At 33.4% G+C, this 19200-nt stretch overlaps 3 protein-coding genes across 6 annotated transcripts in view; 1 reads left to right on the forward strand and 2 right to left on the reverse strand.

Moving 5' to 3' along the window:
* Positions 1 to 5722, reverse strand: eif2s2 (eukaryotic translation initiation factor 2, subunit 2 beta). Its single transcript, XM_065279636.2, has 9 exons — positions 5597 to 5722; positions 4560 to 4737; positions 4260 to 4366; positions 3938 to 4064; positions 3663 to 3763; positions 3405 to 3553; positions 3160 to 3216; positions 981 to 1066; positions 1 to 517 (listed from the first exon to the last, which is right to left on the reverse strand). The coding sequence occupies exons 1-9, from the start codon at positions 5609 to 5611 to the stop codon at positions 342 to 344; spliced, it is 996 nt and encodes a 331-aa protein (XP_065135708.1). The 5' UTR covers positions 5612 to 5722; the 3' UTR covers positions 1 to 341.
* A 4605-nt stretch (positions 5723 to 10327) lies between these two features.
* On the forward strand, positions 10328 to 12872 carry asip1 (agouti signaling protein 1). 4 transcript variants are annotated; one of them, XM_065279403.1, is made up of 4 exons: positions 10328 to 10419; positions 10993 to 11166; positions 11339 to 11388; positions 12334 to 12872. In XM_065279403.1, exons 2-4 carry the CDS (start codon positions 11007 to 11009, stop codon positions 12499 to 12501), a joined length of 378 nt encoding a protein of 125 aa, XP_065135475.1. In that variant the 5' UTR covers positions 10328 to 10419; positions 10993 to 11006; the 3' UTR covers positions 12502 to 12872. The 4 variants fall into 4 exon arrangements, with proteins under 4 accessions (XP_065135475.1, XP_073671391.1, XP_065135474.1 ...); XM_073815290.1 differs by having other exon boundaries at positions 10348 to 10527; positions 11050 to 11166; XM_065279402.1 differs by having other exon boundaries at positions 10366 to 10517.
* A 4404-nt stretch (positions 12873 to 17276) lies between these two features.
* Positions 17277 to 19200, reverse strand: part of ahcy (adenosylhomocysteinase) — a 17321-nt gene continuing 15397 nt past the window's right edge. The window contains exons 9-10 of the mRNA XM_065279637.2: positions 18068 to 18262; positions 17277 to 17935 (exon numbers count right to left, since the gene is read on the reverse strand). Coding sequence (XP_065135709.1) covers positions 17804 to 17935; positions 18068 to 18262 — 327 coding nt within the window. The 3' untranslated portion in view covers positions 17277 to 17803. The remainder of the gene's footprint in view (positions 17936 to 18067; positions 18263 to 19200) is intronic.

A 19200-nucleotide genomic window follows, 5' to 3' on the forward strand; every position in this document is an offset into this window, starting at 1 on the left:
ATGTACACAGTACGTGTTTGTCCAGCTGGTATGCATTTTATTCATTCGTTTTTTTTTCTAAAGACAATACAGCATAATTCACCAACAGTTCATTCATAAAAGGCTTCACAGCACTGCGGAGGCGCCGCATCCAGAGCCAACAAATCTTTTAGTAAATTCTCCAAGTGCAGACATTTCTATACCTCAAAGGAGCTTATTTGCCATTTGAATAGCCAAAATGCAGTGATGAAAACGTGGGACTCCCTGATGATCCGACAGATCCTGCACGATTTGAGGAGTTTGACTGAAACACAAGTGTTCAGACGGGGCGTAAAAGGTGGCGAAGGGTGAAGCAAGAGGCGTTAGTTGGCTTTGGCCCGCAGCTGCGCTCTCTTGCCCGTCACGGCCTGGAAACCAGTCTTGATGCTGGCGACCGAACAGCGAGAATGACACGTCTCGCACTGTAGGAAATACAAACGTGTGTCTTTCTGCAAGATCGTGTCAGGAGACCGACACGTGTGGCATGTCACATACTCCTCTGAAAAAAGAGAACGCACAGGTTTAAATGTACATATTTTATATATTTTTTAAATGTATAAATCAATAGTATTAGTCAGTATTTTAAATCTAGATGTAATAGCATTCGCATTCGAGCTAAACAGATCTTATTAAATAAGAAAAATGTAGATCTGCCTTGTTTTTGTTTTATTTACCAGGTACTGGATCATGAAAAGTGGTCTCTATATGACAGGTTGTTAAATATGAAAGATTACAAAATGCTTGATGATGACAGCCAAAAGTAAATCTGTTTCAATTTGGAGGACTAAGTCATTACACTTCGTTGAAAGAAAAGACATGTTGTCTTCTCAGACATGAAGACAAAGATAAGAGCAAGATTCAAATGTGCAGAAAGACATGTACCTATAAATCACTCATAATGATAACAGGAATAAAATGCAGATTTCATGCTGACTTTAGAGTTTAATCCAATAAACACTCACTAATATATCGTCGTAAGACATTTTCTATCTGTTTCTGCTGGAATCGGCCTTTGATGACAAGCTGATTATTTCCATCTATGGACCCGCTAAAAATATAAAAAAATTATGATTAATACAAATTACTGTAAAACAATCAAACTGTCCAATTTATATCTGGATGATAAATGTATTAAGTTACTTTGGTTTTTTTTTAAAGAGCACTTTTTACATAAAAATAATTTTTTAAAGGGACAGTTCACCCAAAAATGAAAATACTGTCATCATTCCCTCACCCTCATGTTGTTCTAAACCTGTATGAGTTTATTCTTTTGAATACAAAAAAGATATTTTGATAAATATTTTGGTAACCACACAGTTGATGGTACCCACTGACTTCCATAGTATTTGTTTATCCTACTATGGAAGTCAATGGGTACCACAATGGGATGTCTGGTTAATATCATACAAAATTTTTGCGTTTAACAGAAGAAACAAACTCATACAGGTTTAGGATAACCTTGAGGGGGGGGGGAGTAAACAATGACAGAATTGTCTTTTTTGGGTGACCTATCCCTTTAAGCTAGATTGTCTTTTAAATCTAATGATTCATATAACTATGTAGATTATTCTTTGAACATCTTTCAAAACATCTGACAGGCCTGTTTCACACGATTATGTTAGCAGCACATTTAAGAATGTTTGTAACAAAACAGATCTGGGGCACCATTGACTTACAATAATAAAACGTTACTATGAAAGTGAGTGATCTGATTTGTTTTGTTACAAACATTCTTTTTAAAAAAAATCTAAGTAATTTATACAAGTTTGGAATAACTTGAGCAGGAGTAAATGATGCTAAAAAAAATTTTTTTGTGAACTATACCTTTAGGCTAGATTGTCTTTTTAAGCACATCTTTCAAAAACATCTGAAAACTTTCAAAACAGGCCTGTTTTACACCAATTATGTTAGCAGCACATTAAAAATTTTTTTACATTAAAAAATGTTTTTAACAAAGCAAAACTGGGACACCATTGACTTCAATAGTAGGAAAAAAATATACTATGGAAGTGACTGGTGCCCTTGATCTATTTCATTTTTAAAAAAATATACCTTTGTGTTTAGCAAAAGAAAGTCATTTATACAGGTTTGTGATAACTTGAGGTGGGAGTAAATGATGGATTTTTCATTTTTGGGTGAACTATCCCTTTAAGATAGATTGTCTTTATAGTCTTATAAGATTCATATAACTATAAGGATTATTCTTTGAATTATTATTTTGAACATCTGACAGGTCTGTTTCACACCGATCATCTTAGCAGCAAATTTAAGAATGTTTGTAACGAAGCAGATCTGGGGCACCATTGACTTATATAATAATAAAATAATACTTATAGAGTGAATGGTGCATCTGATCTGTTTAGTTAGAAAAAAACAGAATTGCCATTTATGGGTGAACTGTCCCTTTAAGATTGTCTTTATAGCAGGGGTCTTCAACCTTTTTGTGAGCAAGAGCAAGCTACCCCAATATATAAAACAATCTGGAGGGCTACTTTTTTTATATAGTCTTCTCAAAACATTTTCTTTTACTTGTTGATTTAATTTAATTGTATTTGTTGATTTGTTTTATCATTATTTAAAATGTTTACATACATAAAAGAAGCCAAGCTAATATAAAACATATGTAACAAATAAATATTAAAATGCAAGCTAGAATTCAAAACACATGAAAAATGGCAATCATGTTAGCAGCACATTTAAATTAATGTACATTTAAGAATGTTTGTAACAAAGCAAAACTGGGGCACCATTGACTTTCATAGTAAGAAAAAATAATGCCTTTTAAAGAGACTGGTGCCTTTGATCTGTTTCATTCTTCAAAAAATATACATTTGAAAGTAGTTTATACAGGGTTGGAATAACTTGAGGGGGGGGGGGTAAAAGATGACTGAATTTACATTTTTGGGTAACGCAAAAATAACCAATTACAAAATTTATGTGAACATGAATTGAAAACATCTAGCAGCAATTGAAAATTGACTTTTAGGTTTCAGTCAAAATCAGGACAAAATTTGATAAGGGTTAACAATGATCACTATGAAAAATGACACTTTCAGTGGTGCTCCCCAAAAAACAAAAATAAACTTTTCACATACAGATTGCATTACATGCATGCAAAGAACAAAAACAATATAAACTCACCATGTACCCAACTCAGCCAGCAAAAAAGCCAAAAGATGTTTTGGCTGTCGATGCAACCTGACAAAATGAAAAGGGTTAAGGAACGGTCAAATATATAAATCATTTGGCCAAACTGTTCCCGAAATGCTTAAGAAAATAAAAATGAGCATCAATAATATTGTATATTGCAAAACGCATAATAGTTGACGTTTATAAGTGCTTGATGTGCTATTATGACAATATTGGCATCTATAGTTTGAACTTACAGCTTGCAGATGTCTGTGAAGTTTACAAAGGATGTCTTTTTTGTGCCGACCCTGACCACCTGAGGAGGCTTCATCACAAACTTCCTCTTTTCTCCTGCAATCATGTCTGGATTTTTTTCCCGCATGATGTTAAAGACTCTGTTTAGAAGCTTAGACACAATGTTTGCAAATGTTGAGTCATAAACTTGACACTGCATTACCATTGGCTGAGCCAGAATTGCAATCATTATGTGATTATGCAAAAAGTTTTGGTTTTACCTCATCATACGTGTAATCTCTTTCGGATCCTGCCCACGCGGGGCCCATCTGTATGCTGAATGTGATGTCATCTGTATTTTTATTGTCATCATCTTCAACACCTTTTAAACAAAATGCATTTTTCATTTAGGAAAAAAGCACTTTTAGATTGCCGTTGTGCATTTCTACCATCAGTTCTCATTGCGAAACCTGACCGATCCGTTTCTTTCTCAATGAAATCAGGCCTAAAACGCTCCATGCTCAGAATCGTTCATCCTGTAAGTTCATGCACCTACCATCTTCTTTGTTCAGACCGTCTATATCCTCTTGGAAATCTTTAACTTTTCTTTTCGGTTTCTTAGCCGGCAGCATCAAGTCATCGTCCTCTAGCGTTTCTGATGGCTCGGTTTCGATCTTCAGCTCCTTTGGAAATTTTGAATGTATTTAGTTTACAAATTTTGTTTAGATGTGTGTGCGTGTGCAACTTTTAACCAAGAAAACCGAAGCCACTGACAGATCGCATGTTTTTGTGGTCAAAACATCTTGCAAAGAAAAACAATTCTGGTAGTAAAGACAATAGATAATGCTGTATTATACATGTGCAAACGATCTACTGACCTTCATCCCTTCTTCAAGCTCAGCGTCAAAGATCTTTTCTTTTTTGGACTTCTTTTTCTTCTTCTTCTGGTTAAAGAAGTTCAAGTCATCCAGATCATCTGATGGTTCTGGACCACAAAGGTGTTGAGTCAAAAAGTCGTTATTCATTTAATGATTAAATAAAGATCTGTTAACCCTATAAAATATATCGCTTGGCATTGAGATTTATATTTTTGCAATATTACGCACTAACAATTAGATTTTTTATGCATTTTACAAAATGATGTTCCTGTAGATGCAGAAGAGCAGAATGCTGTTTACCTTTCTTCCTCCCCTCTTCTTCATCAACTTCAAACTCCTTCTCTTCTCCTATATCGGCCTCCATCTCTTTTGTTTCCGGCTGCTGCTGTCCTTCTTCTCCTTCACCACCATCTTCTTCAACCATGAAGGGCTTCTTCTTTTTCTTTTTCTTCTTGGTCATATTCGGGTCAAATATCATCTGGAAAAGCAACAAAATTAATAAAAAAAAAAATGCTGGCTGTCAAGAGATGTCAAACAAAATTTAAACAATGTTGGCAAGCAATTATCACCTAATGAGAAGTCAATATTAAAGATTTCACGGTACAGAATTTTCTTTACAGTATGTAGGATTGGATCACACATAATAATACCGGTAGTTACAATATGGTGCATTATAGTAACTTTTGGGGGGGAAATTGTGGAGCGATGGTACCAAAAGGTAAAATACAGTATGGTGCTAAATGCTTTTAAAATTAAACTCTAAGTAACTTCAAATAACAATGTAAAAAACATGGTATTACCATGCTCAAAAACTACAGCAACATAATCAAAGAAATATGGTACCATCTCAAAAAAATAAATAAATATTAGTGTCAAGTCCAAAAACCATGGATGTACCATTGCAAATGCAAACATGTACTATAATAACTATAATAGATTGATAAACTGTAGTACACTGTGGTATATTTTAAAATTTACTATGGTATGGTTGAAAAACTCTATAGGATCTAGGAATTTTACTACATTTTACTACAGTAAAATACTAAAGTATATTACAGTATTTATGTAGGTATGCATATGATAACATACATATGGAAATCATGATTACAAAAAAAACAATGTCAAGGTATTATTATGGCACTGGCAGTGAGTAAACCCACGACGTTTAGTGTTTAGGTAGTTGACAGGCAAGAAATAATGCAGAAACTACGAGCAAGTGCACGTGATTGATGCACAGCCTGTTCTAGTAACGTTAGGCCAAACTGTCCTTCTCTTTTGATTCTCTAAATTAAGCCTTATTCAAATATAATCTTGGAAAACAACGATTGTTGCCTTACCTCGTCTCCTGACATATTTTCGGTTGGTTGTTAAAACGTCAGAAGAAAAAAATAAGCTCTACAATCGATTATTTTTTACGCTGCAGCTTTCTTCTCTCCGCGAGCCGGTCAGGCCGGGTGTGCGCATGCGCAGTAGATTAGCCGAAGCGCAGAGCATGACGGAAGTTGTAGTTTTTGTCCGTATTGTCGTATGGATATCAAGTTTCGCTAGATTATTGAAGCTCATACCGGTAAGATAAAATCCCTGATGTTAACATAAGCTTGAGAGGACAAATTTGTTTGTTTAAAGAAATACGACTTTGTTTGTAAAAGCCATGATCCTTATAAATCCCTTTTTAAATGTGTTTCAAAATGCAGGGTTTTTGTGAGGTGTAAACTTGCCTAAGTGTATAATCGCGATAAGGTGGTTTCAATGTTTCTTAAATTTCTTCTAAAGGTGAACTAGGCCTGAACCCTTTATGTATAATCTGTTTAAAATTGCAGTGGTTGGCCCTTAGCTACTTCTGCTCCATGGAGGTCCTTTACTTTGCTATCATGTTGCAAAGCTGTTCTAAGTTAATAAGTTTAAAATAATAACATGTAATTTGTATGTAATTTTCACATTTTATTGAAAAACCCATATGAAACATACAATGTCTATTCTGTATTTCACATACTTAAATTCCCACCATCTGTTGAATTCACAACTTGATTGCAACATGTTTTACATTATATTACTGTGTCATTTTAAAAATGGTGAAACAACCTATGCACATTAAATATAGAAGAAAACTATAACAGCTCTTATGTTCAATGAGAATATGTGTGTAAGAATAAAAAATTAATACAATTTCAAAGCTTAAAAACAATAAAAAAACACATAGTATTTTAGATGTATGCCTACTGAAGAAAGCACTAAAGCATGTTTCCCTTCTCCATACTGGATTTTTAGTTAAACATTATTTTCACAGCGAAAGTGTGTTGTGCAATAAGCCATAAAAGCCAGCATCACTATAATTTACTAGGCTATATAAAAATATATAAATGTAGTCTTACTTTTAAAGGTTACATGACAACCTATCCAAGGCATTTTAAAGTACATAAAAAAGTAACTACATTAGTATATTTGACATCCAAACACTAAATCTGAGGCAAAACTACAAATATTGACAATAGACCCTTTTCAAGTTTATGTATATTAAACCCGATAAAATAGAATAAAATAGAAACTAATAATAAAAACAATAAAAATCAGGTTGACAGTGAACAGCGCTGCTGTGGAGTTCAAGGGCACTCATGACAGACTGTTTTCCAGATCTTAGATTTATAAACTGGTCTGTGATTTTTTTTTGAAACAGGATTGAATCATGGCTTTGAACTCAAATCTAAGATGTTGAAATCAAAGGTTTCTTTATTCATAGTGTTACCAAACTACATAATAGCTTCAACTATCTGTTAAAAATGGAAACACATGTACATCTTGGTTTATTTCATGCCCGTTTTTACCCTTATAAAGGCTTATTTTTCTGTTGTGTGGAAAATATATTTCTATACATGCACAGTCATCTACTTAAATAAATCTTGTGGTAGAAAGAAACAAGAAATGATTATTCAAAAAGGCTCGTATTTCAACCCTTACAGATTTTTGTGGTGTGTGCCATTGACAAATGAGGAAAATTATGTAAACTATGTTTGATTTTCTTTCAATCTTGTTTTTCTTTCAATCTTGATTCATTGCTGTGAAGCGTAAGGCTAAAACAAAATTTAATACATTTTATATAAAATAGGATTTCACAACATGTGCAATGCAAGTTTTCATAAAATAGTAAAATATGAATCAGTCTATATTGCATCAGACAAGGTTAATGCTTATAAAACAAGTTATAAACCTGTTAAATAGTAAAAAAAAACTAAAGCAATGTTTTGTTGTAAAACTTTCACAGTGAATCCTGTCTGAGGATTTTAAAATGGTAATAGTAAAAAGATTCAGGTGTAACCATCTGAAATTTACTGGGGGGACTTTAGTTTGGAGAGGGGTAATTTTAGAAGACTCCTGAGGTGGGTTTGGGAGATAACATTACATTTTTTTTTTTTTTTTAATCGCACAAACTTTTAACAATCTAACAATACATTTATCTTCAGGTTAAAGAGAAATTTTGCTGAGTGTATAAATTTGAATATTTAATTAATGAATATTTTAAATATAAGAGGAAAAATCTGAAATGAAACAGATGTATTAGTCATACAATGCCACCGTGACTGTAAAGTTGAAATAAATTGAATTGAATAAAGTGTCACGTGACATGCTTCATGATGCATTATAAAATAATACACTGTAAAAATTATATCAAATCAACATACTTTAACTTAAAAAAATAAGTTAAACCATTTTAACTTGTTTTTATAAGTTATGTCCACTTATCACCATGCAGCCCAAACTTAAAATACAGGTTAAATTGATTTGCAAATGTTGTTGCAACTTCATGCTGCATTTTTTTACAGTGTTAGTTGCAATAAAAAAGTACTTTTTTAAAGTAATTTTTAAAAGTCTATGAGGTTGTTTACATATAATTTCCTTTCAGTTCCACCATTTCAAAAGTTCATAACAGTTTTAGGTGGAAATTCACTTCCCAGACTCTGTCCCCTGCGTTCCCCCCATTTCCAGCCCTGGGTCTTAAAAAAAGTTCAGCCAAATAAATCTTGGTCTACATTAGTGAACGGTTAGATTTGTGATAATGTGCAGATCAGTTTACACATCTGTGTCAGGCTCAACAATCTGCCAAATAACAAATGAATATAAAATGTGTTTCAGCATTGAGGTTTGCTGTCAAAATCACTATGATTAATGCTAACACAAATTACTATTAAACACAAAAATTTGATACTTTAGAGAAATTAGATCTGCAAAATTATTTAAATATGCAAATGATCTAAGAAAGTGTAGTGGTGCTAGAAATATTTTCATATTAAATGATTGTGCGTTTAACTAAATTGTGCCAAAACACTGTGTTAGACATAAAATGCTTTATGAAGCACTTAATATAATGTAATATGTAGGCTACAAAACATCATCACAAGCTTTAAAACACACCATAAAGGTGCATAAAAGCATTCACCTAGCGAAACGCTTGAACTTTCAGCTCCAAAATGGTGCTGGTGTTAAGACCAGTAGAGCATCTGAGAAACACATGCTTTTTTAGCTTATCCAGGCCCTGTCAAACCCATAACAACTCATTTAAGTCTGTCTCTTCATCTTGCTTGATTCAAAGGCTCCTTAAATGCCCTAAGGTCAATGTTCGTCACTCACTCGGTCCATTTTTCAGTTTGCTGTTCCCCGGCTTGATTTTACAACAGTTCTCAGCTCTGGCAGAGAAGAGCAAACAATGGACGTAATTACCTAATGTACACGAATACTTGGGTTTCGGATTTCTGAACGCAACCCTTTCGCATTGGGCCTGTCATTGACACACATCGACTTAATTTTAGATGACTTTAGTTGATGAAATGAATGTGCCTTATATTCGTCATCTGACAAAATCAAGTAAAACCAGTGAACCCTAAATGCAAAGATGCCAGAAAAGGACTTTTTAGGTAGGGATAAATCAACTTGCAGGGATTACATCTGTAAAAATAGTTAATCTATCTAGACACACTGATAAAATGCGATTTAGTCAGAAGCTTTTTTACGCTCCAAAACATTTGCACTATTATAATTGATGTGTGTTTGTATATATATATATATATATATATATATATATATATATATATATATATATATATATATATATATATATATATATATATATATATATATATATACATACATATATATATATATATACATACATACATACATACATACATATACATATATATATATATATATATATATACATATATATATATATATATATATATTATATATGGGTGTGAGCCATCGTGCAGAGAAAGTTTAACAGATTTTTGCAAAAGATAACCTATAGAATTAACAACGGCCTCAATATTATTATGAAAGGCAATGACATCATCCCAGCAAAGTGAAGCTGACGTATAAGTTGCTGAGACTGTTTATTTTTTTACTGTCATCAATGTTTAAGTTATCAATTAGCCTGGATTTTGACACATAAAACAACATTTGGTTGCAACTAATTCAATGTGAGCTCAAGCCAAGGAACTTAAAATGTAAATCTAACAAAGTCTGAGAATGTCCAAATGTAATACTTTTGCATGAGCAGATTCATTTCAAAGCAAGCTATGAAAGTGATGTTAGCGTCATCTGCTGGACTGGTTATAATTTTTACTTGGAAAATCAATAGCTTGAAAAGAAAGATTTCACTATTTTATCCTGTCAATTTTGAAACTGTTACTTAAAGTGATTTTTCCTCATAAAAAAAAAAAATGCTTTAAACAATATTTTGGATGTCCCTCAAGTGTCTAGCAGAGCAACCACAGGTGTAATTCATCATCTTATACATTAAATGTATTCAAATACATTTTCCTTTTAAATAGTATTTTTTTTTATTTTAAATGATTAAAAAAAAGTGTTATCATTCGGAAATTTTTAGATGTGGCTGGGTAAAGTATAAATATATTGTATATAATCTATATGCACACAAGCACATTTATCTCCCCTCACACACACATACTTGACAAAATACTCGAACCTGCTCACTCTTTTCTCATCGTAGGTCCGCCCCTGCTTAATTTTAGCATTTGGCCCCTGTCTGAATTTCCTGACTACAAAAGTCTGTCTGACATTTTTGTCTCAGTCTCAGCAGGGGAGCCGGAAAAATCTCAAGCACCCATACAAAGAGAAAGCAGAGGCCCGGTACTCACCAGGACAGGTCAGTCTGTTAAACCCCAACACTGACTCCTGAAGATAACCATGGGTAGTTTCGCTTTTGAATGCACCAAGGATATAAGAGAAAGGAGGTTGAAAATGGTGAGAAACTGTTTCAAATGATCAAATTAAATATTTACAGGATTTGGAACTTTTACCTGTAAATTTTGTAAGCGCTCACAATTAGTAAATGCTTACAAGCTGCTTGACTGTTTTTTTATTATTTATAGGATTTGCAGACACATTCTTGATGGTAAAGACAGGGTTCTGTTTTTTTGGCTTACTACAAAAATATGTACTGTACAGCTGTCCACCAGAGAAGTGGCTTTGTGCAAAATCAAGAACTTAACTAGTGTTTTAAAGCGTATGGATGCTTTGGTATTTGTGTTTTTCTTTTTAAAGAATAATCTAGCTTCTATCTATATATACACAACATACAAACTCTTTTTATGCATTGCTTCTTTTGTTATTTCCATTTTGAGCTTCATTCTTTGCTTTATGTGCAACATAAATCTGAGTGTGAAATGTGTGCGTAAATCTTTTGGTTTATGATCTTTTGAACCATTGTTTTGTGCAGGGTAAAATCATATTATGAATCCGTCGTTGTTGCTGTGCTGTTTGGTGCTATGTTTAGCCTGCTGTGTAAATGTACATACACACATGGTTATGGAGAACCAACACATTTCCAGTCAAACAACCATCAGTGTATATCAAACAAATCATACAGATACACCGCCTGTGCTTATTGTTGGTAAGACAATCTTCTCTCACGCACGTGTAAAGTTTATAAAGTGTACAAAACAATTGAATCCTTTTTCTTAGAATTTAAAAATCAGATTTGATATCATTTGCATGATTTCTTATTTTCTTTCATGCTACTAACAAAAATATTCAATTTAAATACTTCTTTATGCTCTTTAAAGGGCTGTCAACACCTAAGAAGAATAAGAAATTAGAAAAGAAACCAAAAAAGGTTTGTAAACTTATACAATTCATAATAATTTGATAATGTTTGGGAAAACAATATATTATATAATTGAAATAAATTAATAATTCCATTATTTAAATGAGATTTTATACCATTTATGGTGATTTTAAATATTTTTAAAACGTATATGCATTGAATTAAAATGATTGTAAAGAGAAAAAAAAACATTTTACTTATTGCATTTGGTTGTTCTGCACTCTTAAAAATTAAGGTTTTTCACAGCGATGAAATTTCAATGCAATATTCAAGAAACACGTGACAATAAGATATAATTAATTTCATTTAATTTCATTTAATAGCTAACATCATCTGAGCAACCTATTTTTACCGCATTTATTCATCTTTATTCATTTTAAGTGCAATTTTTCCATGTTTATTGATGTTATTCATGCATAAACAGATATTGCATTAAATTTTAATATGTATTAGAATCAATGTATTAAAAATAAATAAATGCTGTAGATGTAGGTTATGAGTGTTGGTTCATATTAATTAATAGTACACTAAAAAAGGATGTGTTTTTTGTTTTATGCTATTTAACACGTTATGTGTTGATTTTGTGTTTAAATTAATAAAAGGGACAACACAAGATGTGTTTAAACAACACATGTGTTTAAATAACACAACATGTTCCAATAATAACACAGAGATGTGATTAACATTAAACATTAAATATGTTGTCCTTAACTAGACACAAGCTTGTGTTTTGTAACATAGCCGTATTAAGAGTGTAGTTAACTGAATGTTACCAATAAATAATTATAATAAATTTGTTTAGACATCTACTATTTATGTAATTTAGAAAGTACATAGCCTAGTTAGATTCGTAGCCTACAGATACAGAAAACAAGAAACGTGTGCGATTTTGTAAGCTAAGTATCTCTTGTGATCAAATTGTTTAGTTAAATATTTGTTGTTTATAACTTTCAGAACAAATACAGCACCCGTGTAAAGAAACCTCCGCCGCCGGCGAACTGCGTCCAGCTGTGGGGAAGCTGCAAGGGTCCGAGCGCAGTCTGCTGCGATCCCTGCGCCTTCTGCTACTGCCGACTCTTCAAAACCGTCTGCTACTGCCGCATGGGTAACCCCAAATGCTGAGAACTGCCACATGGAGAAACACCCGGGCTTATTTCAACATCCCTTCCATAAAGGCTTATTTTGTAAAAGAAAAACTGGATTATATCTGCACTACTTTTACATAATCGCTACAATTCCGATTAATCGGATGCTTCCGGCGGAATATTCCGAAGATGACCGACTTATTAGTTTATGTGCTTTTACACATTTTAAATAAATTTTATCACATTTCAGTGAAAGCTTTGTATATAATTATCTAGCTGTACGAGCGATTATGAGTGAATATTAATGTTTATATGAGCTATAAGCACTTTACAAGTATGTGTAAATAACGCAAGCTGCTACAAGACATGTTGTATAAATTAAAAACAAAATAAAGAATTAAACATAAACCTGTTCACCTAATTTGATTGTATAATGTTTCTATGTTTTAATTTTAATTGTATGTAATTTTAATTGTACATATTTATAAATATTTCTGAGATATTTTTAATCACAAAGAGCTTTATTTCAAAGTCATTTTCTGTGTCTACTGTTCGCTAGGCAAGAACACAGAAACAGATCCTTGGGGCATGTTGTCACACAGAGTAAGATGTCACAATGGGAGTCTGCCTTTAGCAAATGAACACTTTATCATCAGTGCCATTTAATGTAAACAATTTGCAAAAGACAAAATGTAAAAAGTAAAAAAATTATTTATGGGAAAGAATAAATAATACATTTTATCGAACTTAATTGTAAAAAATACATTGGACAGCTTCCCTATACCTGACATAAAAATGCACTTTGAAATAAATAAAAAAATCCCTTTACTATAAAATAAATAAATTTATTTATAATATATATACAAATAAATAACAAGGTTATTTTAAGCTTTAGATGCTACTTTTACTTCTGTCATGTCTCTATCTTAATCAAGCCGCATGAGCTTCGAATAAGCTACAAAAATAAAGATAAACTTTCCAGTGTCCAGAAAGTAGTTTTTCTCTTCCACAGGATCTGCGAAAGTTTTCCTGACAGAAAAAGTTCAGCAATTAAGTAAATTTGGTCTTTTATGTCAAAAATTATACTTGGCATTACCCAAAGGAATATTTTACATACCACTCTTTCTATTTCTACTCACGAGTATGTGTTGCCCATAAAGCAAAATCTGTATTGTGTTGTTTCTTGGCACAATGTCTTACAGGTCTTGCTTTAAAGACAATTGATTATGCAAAGCAAGATCAAAGTTTAAGGACACCAGTTTAGCACAGCTCAAATCATTAGTGCCATATAAACAGCACAGGTAATAAAACATGCATTCAAAAGCACACGCAAACACACACAGGGTGACACATGAGACTTCACATGCCACAGCTGGTTCATATTGAAAGAAAAGGGTGGAAGCAGATCCAAAAGATAGACCCCTGTTACGACTCTCAGGGGACACATAGAGCCATTTTAGAAGTCCAGGGCATCTAATGGTACACAGACTGATCCCTTTACTTCACAAACACTAACTACAAACGTTTACAGTTTTTAACTAGGACCAAATTGGATTGAAGCCATGTGTCAGCAGCGTGAAGTATTAAGTAAAACATTACTGATCTACAAAACAAACAATTGAACAAATAGTTCTGCTTCATTACTCAATACAGTATCAGGTATAAATATCCAACGTACTGACTCTTTAGTTTAGGCCTGGCTGTGTCGGCTTTTGCTGTTTTTCTCTCCAAGACTTTGTGTTAAGATCACACGCCAAGCCACATCTCTCTCGTCACGATTCTGTCAATGAATTGTTTTCATCAAGGAATCATTACACAAGGAGAATGGTCAAAATGATAGTTTCTTTGGCATGTGATACTATAATCATTCACGGGAAATGTCATAAAACAAAACACAAGTGTTTTGAAATCTTCTCACACAATGATTTAGGTTTCTGATGGAGATCAGAACTGAAACTCATGTACCCTGAAAAGTAAACATGACTCAAGTCTCAATCTCAGTTAAATAGGTGAATAATAATACTACACTTTTATATTATACTGAATTCTGTAATGCCTCAAAGCACAATTTATGTTATATAATTTGTTAATTACCAGTCAACAATTTAGTGCAACTTGAGTTCAGACTCTCAGTTTTAATCTCTGCTATAGTTTCTTTTTAGCTTCATTTATTAAAAAAACAATTTTTGCAATAATGTTAAGTGATTTTTAAGCATGCTGTGTGGTTATTGGGGTGTTTGCTATGGTTGCTGTCAATCCAAACTGGCAATAATACACCTGTATTTAGTATAAAAACGCAGCTAAATGTACCCAGATGACCTACTACTGCTGGCAAGCATTTAATGGACACTTTACTATCCTGTGAGGCCCCGGAAGAGGAGTCACCCAAAGGAGAGGCATCATCATATTCAAAAAATGTTGGATTCATAAGGAAAACAGCTGTTCCTTGCAATTAAATTGTGCTTGGTTAACATCACCCAAGTTAACAATGACGCATGTCACGTGGTGTACCAACATGGGGCATGTAGTAGGATAGAACGTACTTTTTTAATGACTGATGAGTAGGAACTTCATCTAATTTAGTACATACTGTCACAGCATGCAATTTCAAACACATGGATAGTCTCGTCTCAAACACTTCCCTTTAGGGACACTCCACTTTTTTTATGTATGCTTTTAATATGCTCATTTTCACTACCACTTTTAGCATAGCTTAGCATAATCCATTGAATCTGATTAGACCATTAGCATTGCGCTCAAAAATAACCAGAGTGTCTCGATATTTTTCCTATTTAAAACTTCTTCTTTACACTCAAAAAAAATGATGTGTTAATTTTAACACATTGTTTTGGTGCTAAACTTTTTAAAACATTATGTGTCATTTTGTGTTGATTTTGTGTTTAAATAAATAAAAGGGACAACACAAGAGGTGTTAAAACAAGTTATTTTAAAACAATTGGTTTTAAAAGTGTAGTTACATCGTGTACTAAGACCGACTGAAAATTAAAAGTTGCGATTCTTTTAGGCAGATATGGCGTAATGCCATAACAATCAAGTACTTTGCTGCAGTAACATGGCTGCAGCTAGTGATGGTCGTTTTCGAAGCACTGCTTCATGAGGCTTCGAAACATTTACGAATCTTTTGTTTCGAATCAATGGTTCGGAGCTTGTTTCAAACTGGCCAAAGTCACGCGATTTTAGCAAACGAGGCTTCATTACATCATAACTGTTTCGAAACGTTTCGAAAATCCGATGGTTCACCACTAGGGGGAGTTGATCACATGACCAGTGTCTAATATGTTTAGGTGAACTCCGGTCAGTTTTATTATGAAAGTTCATAAAATATTTATTCTTCTGACTAATAACACTGCCATGTTGTCTACTTTTTGTTTATAGACAGATTTATTGACAAAAATGTGCATAATTAAAAGGGTAGTTAGTTTTATTCATTTGTTTGCCCTAAATAAAACTAAAAACACATAATACACTTTTAACTATGTCTTAAGTTAAATAATTTTTTTAACATATTTTAATAAAAATCTTGCTATTATTTTGTAAAAAAAAAGTGTAAAATGTGTGGACAGATCTGCTTTGACCAGCAGGGGTCGCCAGCGTGTTTGGGTTTCGAACTGCTTCGAAAAACTGAATCAATTTTCGAAGTAATTTTTAATTGATTCAAAGCTTCGAAAAGCTTCGTTTCTCCCATCACTAGCTGCAGCAGGCGCAATGATATGACATAGCACCCAAAAATAGTGAATCTATTGAAAGATACTAAGGGGACTATTTTCGGCTGCTGCATAATATCATTGATTATTACGCCGGAATGAGAATATAGTTAGTCATATCTGCCTAGAAAATCCCAACTTTTAATTTTCCGGCTGTCTTAGTACCCGAGGTAACTACAGAAGAGTCAAGTTTTAAATAGTAAAAATATCGAAACTCTGGTTATTTATATATTTTTTAGCGCAATGCTAATGGTCTAATCAGATTCAATGGATTATGCTAAGCTATGCTAAAAGTGGTAGCGCAAGACCCAGAGATCGGCTAAATGGATTCCAAAACGGTAAAAATCCAATGTTTACCTCTAGGGGAGCTGGAAAATTTGCATATTTTCAAAAAAAGTGGAGTGCCCTTTAAAGTAAAACATAAAAAAACTGAACTGCACTTCCATCAAATTGCGCAAATTGAAATGGCAAAATGCTCCAAATGGAAAAAGCAATTTCGCACAAACTCCTATATATATTGCAAAAATGTTTTTACGATCAGGGAGGTGGTTTTTCAGGCAATTCGAAAAAGTAATATATCGCAAAACGGCAACGGAAACAAATTTTTTCGCATTTACATGTCACGTGACGTAAACGTCACTAGATCATTCTTTAAATATGGCGTGGTATATTTTATTGAAGGTGTGTTTGACTTCATGTTGCGTCACAAGAGTTATCAAGAACATGACATCAAAATACCACAAGAACGATTCGGGAGTCGACTGTTATAATTATATTTGTTTTTATATAGCCTTTAAAGCAGCTTCTTAAACTATCCCTTTAAAAAACACCGATATATAAAAAATACTAGGTACATAAAATGACACGTAAATAAAGAAGAGCTAAAAATTAACCATTAAAACAATCACTGTATGCTTTTGAGCCGCTCTTGCTGTATTTTGATGTCATCCGCATATTGCATGTTTTTGTTCAATTTAAACCCATAATGACTTCTTATCAAACTTACTGAAAGCATGATTAGCAAAGACTACTTAATAATTAATGTTGTTTATAGACCAATAGACCATAAAATAGACCAATTGGCATGTTGTATTGAAAGAGCACATTTATTTCATCAGGTCTTAATAAGCAGATGTAACATTAAGACGAGCTTACCCAGACTTACTCAAATCACACAGCCTGCTAACAGGTCAGTAAAACAATTACAGTTTTTATAATTTTGACTCTTTAACGGGTTTACAAAAGTGTGCAAGACCAAAAGGGCAAGACCGTTTATGGAAAATCTGGAATCGCTTCGGAAAAAAGCATCAATGAGCAGAGTATATGAATTTAATTTCCATGGTAACAAGTTATGCATATGAAAAGAGACACCCAATTACAAGCCTACTGGCCGGATTTTTTTTTTCTTAACCGTATAGTAAAACAGGAAATGCAAACAATACTTTTGATAGTGACGAAGAGAACGGCGTTTGCAAACTCAAAGACGCTCATGGTGAAATTGAGAGACATATTGAAAACAATACTGGTAACTGGCACAACTTTGGTGATTGGTGCAGGACCGGTCGTAAAGTCTCTTTTACACCCGTAACTGAAGCTGTCATTGGTCAAAGCTACTCAGTAGCGATAGTGGTCAGGTTTGAAGGGACCTTCGGATGGCAGACCCAAGTATTTGGCTTGCTTCTCTGTCAGTTTGGTCAGCTTGACGCCGAGTTTGTCCAGGTGGGCCGCGGCGACCTCTTCGTCCAGCTAGATGTGAAAAGAAAATGTTTTAGAAATGGAGAACAGGTATGTAATACCTGTACAATGGTGGTGCATTGGCCCTTTAGTGTAACAAAAGGTGTAATGACTCTTTATAGACCGCATGCTAAAATACTGTACCTTTTTAGGTAGGAAGTAGACACCCAGTGGGTATTTACTAGTGTTGGTCCACAGCTCAATCTGGGCAAGGACCTGATTGGTGAAGGAGTTGCTCATTACAAAGCTTGGATGGCCCATGGCACAGCCCAGGTTTACCAGACGCCCCTCAGCCAAAACAATGATGTGACGGCCATTTTTCATGCGGTAGCGATCCACCTAAAAAAAGGTGTCACAGTTCAAATCAAAGCTAATACTCATGGGTCTACAACAGATACTGTAAGAATTTACTGAACTGATCTACACCTACACATAATAATAATAATAAATAATAATAATAATAATAATAATATAAACAACAACAACTAGATAGAAAAGTTTGTTGACAAACTTTATGTTGGCTTGACAAAGCCAGGCCTGAACGTTTAAAACAGATTGACAGAAACTTAAAATAAGTTTAGTTTAGTAGTCTACCTGGCTGTAAACATGATTTAAAATGAAGGTAACATGATTTAAGATGAAGTTAACATGGTGTTAGCATGAATCTAGCATAATGCTAACATTATTTTACATGATTTAACAAAGTTAGTATAAAGCTACCATGATTTAGCATGATGCTAGCATGATTTAGCATGATTTACCACGATGCTAGCATGATTTACCACGATGCTAGCATGATTTACCACGATGCTAGCATGATTTACCACGATGCTAGCATGATTTAACAAGATGCTAGCATGATTTAACAAGATGCTAGCATGATTTAACAAGATGCTAGCATGATGATAACATGATTTAGCATAAAGCTAGCATGATTTAACATGATGCTAAGATGATTTAACATGAAGCTTGCATGATGCTAGCATGATTTAACATAAAGCTAGCATGACTTAACATGAAGCTACCATGATGTTAGCATGAAGTTAGCATGATTTAACATGAAGCTAACATGATGCCAACAAGATTTTACATATAGTTAGCATGATGCTAACATGATTTAACATGAAGCTTGCATGATGCTAACATGATTTAACATGAAGCTACCATGATGCTAACATGATTTAGTATGAAGTTAACATGAAGCTAGCATTATTTAGCATGAAGCTAACATGATGCTAACATAATTTAACATGAAGATAACATGATTTAACATAAAC

Source organism: Paramisgurnus dabryanus, chromosome 7 (assembly GCF_030506205.2).
Source record: "Paramisgurnus dabryanus chromosome 7, PD_genome_1.1, whole genome shotgun sequence".
Taxonomy (NCBI): domain Eukaryota; kingdom Metazoa; phylum Chordata; class Actinopteri; order Cypriniformes; family Cobitidae; genus Paramisgurnus; species Paramisgurnus dabryanus.